General features: G+C 40.5%; 1 protein-coding gene across 26 annotated transcripts in view; it reads right to left on the reverse strand.

Moving 5' to 3' along the window:
• Positions 1–6,171, reverse strand: part of EYA2 (EYA transcriptional coactivator and phosphatase 2) — a 111,369-nt gene that overhangs the window by 13,762 nt on the left and 91,436 nt on the right. For 22 of the 26 annotated variants that reach the window (XM_066978053.1, XM_066978062.1, XM_066978050.1 and 19 more), the window contains 4 exons: positions 5,055–5,169; positions 4,328–4,449; positions 3,409–3,509; positions 139–303 (listed from right to left, as the gene is read on the reverse strand). In XM_066978053.1, the coding sequence (XP_066834154.1) occupies positions 139–303; positions 3,409–3,509; positions 4,328–4,449; positions 5,055–5,169 (503 nt within the window). Of the gene's footprint in view, positions 1–13; positions 50–138; positions 304–3,408; positions 3,510–4,327; positions 4,450–5,054; positions 5,170–6,171 lie in introns of those variants that run through there. The other 4 variants (XM_048072636.2, XM_066978068.1, XM_066978058.1 and 1 more) reach the window with 2 other exon arrangements.

Below are 6,171 nucleotides of genomic sequence, written 5' to 3' on the forward strand. Positions count from 1 at the left end.
AGAGAGAAAGGAAGGGAGAAGGGAGTTTCTATTTGCTGATGCATTTCTCCTGTGCAGAGAGGAAGGAAAGATCTGCCATAATTTGTGAGTGTCCTGCTTCAGGGATGATGGAGGATGTGGGCAGACTTTCTGTATGTACTAGCCACTAAACTTTACCCTCCTATTTTTTGGGGGGGGATTAATTAAGGAAGTTTCTAGAATTTCAGTACTCTTAGAAACAATTTTCTTGCCACTTAGTGATGTTTGCCTATAGTAACAAGCTGTAGAGGAATCAAACTCTCCAGAAAGCATTGTAATCCTATCCTGTAACACAAGGTTCAAAGTTATTCTGTTTGCTGCAAGTGAAAGCCAGTGCATCACTGGCTTACTTACTTAGTCAAATAAACAATATATTTATCACAAAATGAAGTTATTTAAACTTACAAAAGTGTAATACCATACAGAGACAAAATGCTTTCTAACAATTAACTCCCTTTCCAAATTAACTGGAACAATAGGTCATGCTGCATTTCCTGGAAAGGTAGGAACTGGTATCATTGGTCAGATCAATTGTTCATTTAGTGTAACACTGCTGCCCCAGAGAAAGGTGCTATAGGTTTATATGACAATCTGTCCTCAACAAAGTCTCCCAATTCTCATTTTTGAGACACTATCATATGTACTTCTCCTGCCTCCCTGTTCTTCAATTCATATTGTGATAAATCTGAGGTCATGTATACAAATGTCCAAGTTCTAACCAGTCATGCCACTTCATATCCTAGCATCTGGACAAGTCAGCTATCTGTGACCTACTATTAGCTTCTTTATGATATCGAGATCATCTGCTGAGAATTGTGAATGTACTGTAGGAAAACAAAACATCTCTGAAAGAGGACAAGGTTCCAGCTTTTTGTAAGTGCTGTGAAACAAGGGAGATTCAATTAAACAAGGGACCTGAGATGGAAACTGTAATCTGGTAAGGTATAAATGGTACTATCAAAGTCCAGTGCTAACAACATAGCTCCGTAAAGATTAGCAGTAGCTGCAATTGCTGTGGCCACTTTTTATGTGAAAATATCAAAATAATTAGAACTTGCTTTTAAATGTTAAAATCAACTCTTCTAGGTATGTTCTGGTCAGCCTGTGGTTTGAGCTGCATTTGTTTCTTATCCAAAACAATTCAAACAATTTTACTTTAGATCAAAGATACACAGCTTGTACTTGCACTTAGATTTTATGGTAAGATTGTGGTTTTCTTAGCTTCCTCCCAAAATACAGGTTTCTGTACAGTCAGTAGGAATTATGCACTAACAAAGCATTAATTGACAAAGTTTATTCCCTTTCTAGTGTGAGAATAATTTCTGAATTTATCACTGTAAACATACTGTTTCTGAATAAGTAGCGTAAACAAAGCCTTAAAAAAGAGATGATGCTGATGAAGGGAGAAGATCCTTTTCCAAGTCTACCTACCTGTATAAAAAAAAAAAACTCCAGTGTTTCCAGGTGTTTATTTTACAGAGTGTCTATTGACACTCATCTAATGTTTAAATACAACTCAAGTTTCCCTCTGGTATGTTGCCTATCAGTAAACAAATGCTTCCTTCAAGCTATTCATCAGTGTGTGTAGAGACAGCAAGCAAACACAGACCTCTGAAGTGACTGGAATCCATTGCTCTGCAATTTCACTTTAAGGGGAAGAGTTACTTCCTTCTCCCTTCCCTTCCCCTGGTTATTATTAAACCCCTCCCATTAAATTATCTACTTTTCCTTCTTTAAAGGGAAGAAAACTTGGCCTCCCAGCCTCTCCTGCTGCTCAGCATTTACAGATTTATCACTCATCAGACAGGTGAAGAAAAATGACCCACTAAAAAAAGGAGATATTATCAGTGCTGTCGGCAAAACAGTGAAAGGCTCTTTGCCTGCCCTCTCTCCCCAGTTTTTTTTTTTTTGTATAGAGCTCAGGTGTGTAGAAGCCTTGACTAATGATTGTCATCAATCAAAGGAGGTGACAGCCCAGCAAAGAATGTGCTCTGCTAATGGGAGAGCTGCTTAGGCCAGGAAACACAAGCAAGAGGACTCTTGAAATCCTGCCTATATGAGCCCGCTGAACCTTCCCACATCTTCATACTGCCAGGGAGCCTGGTGGCCTTTGATGCAGTCATGTTCACTGACCCACTACCTTTGAAGTATGGCACTGGGCTGTCAAAAGCAGCAGGCTATTATCACTTCATTCCCAGTCATGCATTCTGGACTCATCTCTGAGGATGCCTTAACCCTTCATGAACTAGAGGACCCTCTGCAAATTTGAGCAGTTTTCAAAGGGGTAGGATTTGTTGTTTTATTAGCAAGGCAAAATAAAATAGGAAATGAAAACTGTGGCACTTCAATTCTCATGTCGTACAATTTAGTTGATATATGTGACTACTTTCTGTCTTCAGTTGTTCCTCTCCATATCTTGCTACCACTCTTGTGTTTCTCTGATACACTGACATTATTTATGCGTGGCAGAAAGTACTCCCTGCTGTAACTTTAAATCACATTTTTTCCTCGTAAATCATTGTAACCAGAACATGGGCTTTGGTCTTCTTAAATTTTGCTTGTACTTCCTCCGACCTCCCCCCAGCTTCTCTCCTCTTACAGCCTACTGAAAACAAAGAAGCTTCAACTGGTCCCTGAAACTTCAATTCCTGTTTCAAATGGCTGTAGAACTCAATTGGATGCAAGGGTTAGTCCATTTAATTATTTCTATGTCTACCTATGCCAGTGGGCCAAATACATTCATCAAACATGAAATGTTACAAACTGTGGGCTTATCATTCCTGACCATACTGCTGTCAGAGTTTTTGTTCTACTCCAAATTCAGTATACCTTCCCAATTTCATTTGGCTTGTGAAATTAATCACATTGATCAATAAATCATTAATATAGGCAGCAGCTCAGTACTAGTCCTTTTGGTAGTTACTGTAATGATGTTATGCCCTATGACCTCACTGAGTCATAAATAGAGGTGTGCATACATACATGTTCTAATAGACCATTCAAAACTAATTCCAAGAATTTGGACTTCACAAAACAAAAATAACAACAACAACAAAACAGCTATAGATCAGAAATTCACCCTGCTTGCTCATCTGAGATCACACACTGGAGTTTTCCTTTTCTTGTGTTTAAAGCCATCTTTATTAAGCAAGAATGATTCCTGGAACACATGACAGAGCAACTACCTGAAAAATTTCACTAACTGCCAAGGTGGAGGGAGAATTTACAGTATGAAATTGCTCACATGGTTGCTAAGCACTTTGCATATTAAGAAATTAGACCAATTCTGAACTGTTTCAAATGGAGGGAGCTTCATTAAATGCTTACGTAAAGAAAGAGCCATTGAAATGAAAATGTGGAAGAATCCAGGATGGCATCCACAAACTGTACCTTTTTTGCTCCCTGTTCCTCTTCAACACCATCTCCTATTACAATGTACACGGCTTTCCTTCCAAACCTTTGCATTATTCTTTCAAAACAGCTTTCTTTCCCTGAGAAACAGAAGAGAAGATGCATATTTTATCTGTACACATACAGCAAGTAGGGCTGACATTCACGTACTGGAACTGAAGTTGGAACCTAATTGAACTTGCTGCATTCCTCATTTTCTTTAGAAATTAGAACCCAACTTAATCTTCATCTGAGATGGATTCTTTCCGTGTCACGAAAGCTACTAGCACTTTCTTTATCAGCTGAAGACTTCTAAGTGCTGCAAGTTTTCTGTAAGCTTTGTGACTCTGATGAACTGCTTAGACTGGCCATTGGTAGAATGATACAATGCTCATCATTTTCAGTTTTGAGAGCCCTCTTCTGTTTGTTCATAAAAAAGCAAACCTCAAAAGTTCAAACACTTATACCAAAAGGGACAGAAAACAAAGCAAAAAAACCTCCAAGCCAACCCTATCAATATTTATTACTCTCACAGCTTCATAAAACTCATTCAGCACACTTGACTCCAGCAAGAGCAACAGGATCCAAACAGTGATCCAAAAGTGTTTCTGTAACAGGTCCAGCCAGACTGCCTTCCTTCTAGCTGGGTGCAGTTGAAGACCCGACATGCTGTAGATGCTCCACAGGGTGGATATTTTTCAGACTTATTCCCCCACAGAGATGCTTGGGAAGACTTAATTTTTTGTAGTCTGTACTAGCTTAAGTGTGGGCAGTCAGGATGCAAATCACAGATGTGTAAACATGGAGCTAGAATGAAAGTTCACACGTTGCTTGTTGCAATCAGGTTGGGTGGATGTGCCTGACTTAGGGACAAAAATCCAATCTATCTTTGGTGAGGCCTAAGTTACTTTGCTCTTACCTGTTTTTGTTGCACTGTAAATGTTTTCAATGGGGAAGACAGTGCCCAGGCCATAGAGAAGAACTTTTGCAAGAGCTGGTATAAGCTGAGTTGTGGTGACCAACACATTCACACAGTTAGGCCTAGAAAACAAAAGTTAGTAGAAATGGCAATACATGTTTCTCTCTTTTACTCTAAACTGAAAGATGGCAGGAAGCAAACCTTTCTTGCGATTTGAAGTTCCCCAGCCAAGGGGAATTATGGAGCTAGAGGGATTATGTAGCTAGAGGCAGGTAATCTTAGTACTGGTATTGTCTCTTTAGCAATTTAATAGAATGAAAAAAAATATAAATCAGCAGCAGTGATGCAGCCTTACTGCACGCATGCCAGGATCTATTTTGGAGGAATTTAAACACTATCTAGGTAATGGCCGTGCTTTCGTTCTTTGAGTGAACGTGTTCAGGGATAGAAGGGCCCTTTCCTTCTCTCATAAATCTGTGCACAGGAAAAGTGTACTGCAGATGAGGCAGTCATGGAAAGGCAAGAAATAAGGGCTGGTTTTTCTTTTGCTCAGTTCATCATCTCAAGCTAACCCCAACAAGTCTGACAAACATGTGCAGACAGGCCTCCCACAAGTTTGGCCAGCAAAGTCCTATAAATGTGTCTCAATTTGTTTAGAGGGGGAAAAAAAGGGAAGCAAAGGAGATCCTGGATCAAGCCTGTAGGCAATTCTTTAAGCTGTTCTTACCGGGAATGTATCAAATTCAGCGCCTTCAGAGCATGTGTGAGCCAGAGATCAGTCAGCGCTTCAAGTTCTGCTCTTAACTGCAGCCAGGTTTCCCTCTTAGGAGCTCCTATTAAACCTGTAGGCAGGGAAAGCATCTTTGCAGAAGCACAAAAAGAGAGCTGCGTGGCTTTGCATGTAGTATGCCAAAGGCCTCCTGGCTGTGTTCTGAATCCTGTCTCTCCTAGTGCCCTTCTCTTGGCCCCGGTGCAGGCTGCTCCCCTTTGCCCAAGGCCACGTCACTGCAAGGTTCTGCCCTGAGGTCCATAAGCCCAGACTGCAACACACGCCTGTGCTACTAGAGCTCAGCTTCCTTCCTCTCTGAGGGAGCGGTATCAGTCACCCGCAGTCTGCAGGACCGCATTATCTTGGAGTTAACACAGAGCTCATACGGGAAATGAGCAAGAGGACAAAGTACAGGGGCTGATGTCCTGAGCTGAGAGGCAGCTGGAGCCAGGAAGGTTTTGTTTTTTTTTCCTCCTGAAAAAGCCATGCACCATTTCTAGTAAATGTGGGAGGGTATTCCTCCAACAAAACAACAACAATAAAAAGTCTGTGTTTTACCAATTCTTAGTTTTACTTCTTTCTTGTCACAGACCTGTCATTGAAGTTCTAAAAGAGAATCAGAGCAACCTACTGGAAGAACTGCCTGAAACCAGCTGAGATGAAAGATCCCAGGGCATCCTGATATCTGGTGGTATTGCTTTAGGGGAGTTAAAAGCAAGTAGTTATGTTTTCAGATAGAAATCAGCCCTGTGTTCTTCTGTGGGGAAAAAAAAAAAAAGCCTATTTAGTTTTGAACTGTTTGCTTGCTTAGTAGACATTTTGGAAAATTTGAGGTTGTTCTCTGGCCAGAGTAATGATAAAATAAAGCCCATGCTCGGACTTCAGTCCTTCTCCAACTGTTAAACCAAGTATTGTAGCATATCTCCTAAAAATCTCACACTGAATCCTCATTTAAGAATGACTGCTGAAACACTTGCTCAGCTCAGTGTAAAATATTCTTATCACAGTGCTCTCTACACCTCCTCTACAGCATGCTTCTAGCAGGGTCAGAAGTATTTGAGATGATGAAAGGCAT

This window comes from Anser cygnoides, chromosome 16 (assembly GCF_040182565.1).
Source record: "Anser cygnoides isolate HZ-2024a breed goose chromosome 16, Taihu_goose_T2T_genome, whole genome shotgun sequence".
In the NCBI taxonomy this organism is placed as follows: Eukaryota; Metazoa; Chordata; class Aves; order Anseriformes; family Anatidae; genus Anser; species Anser cygnoides.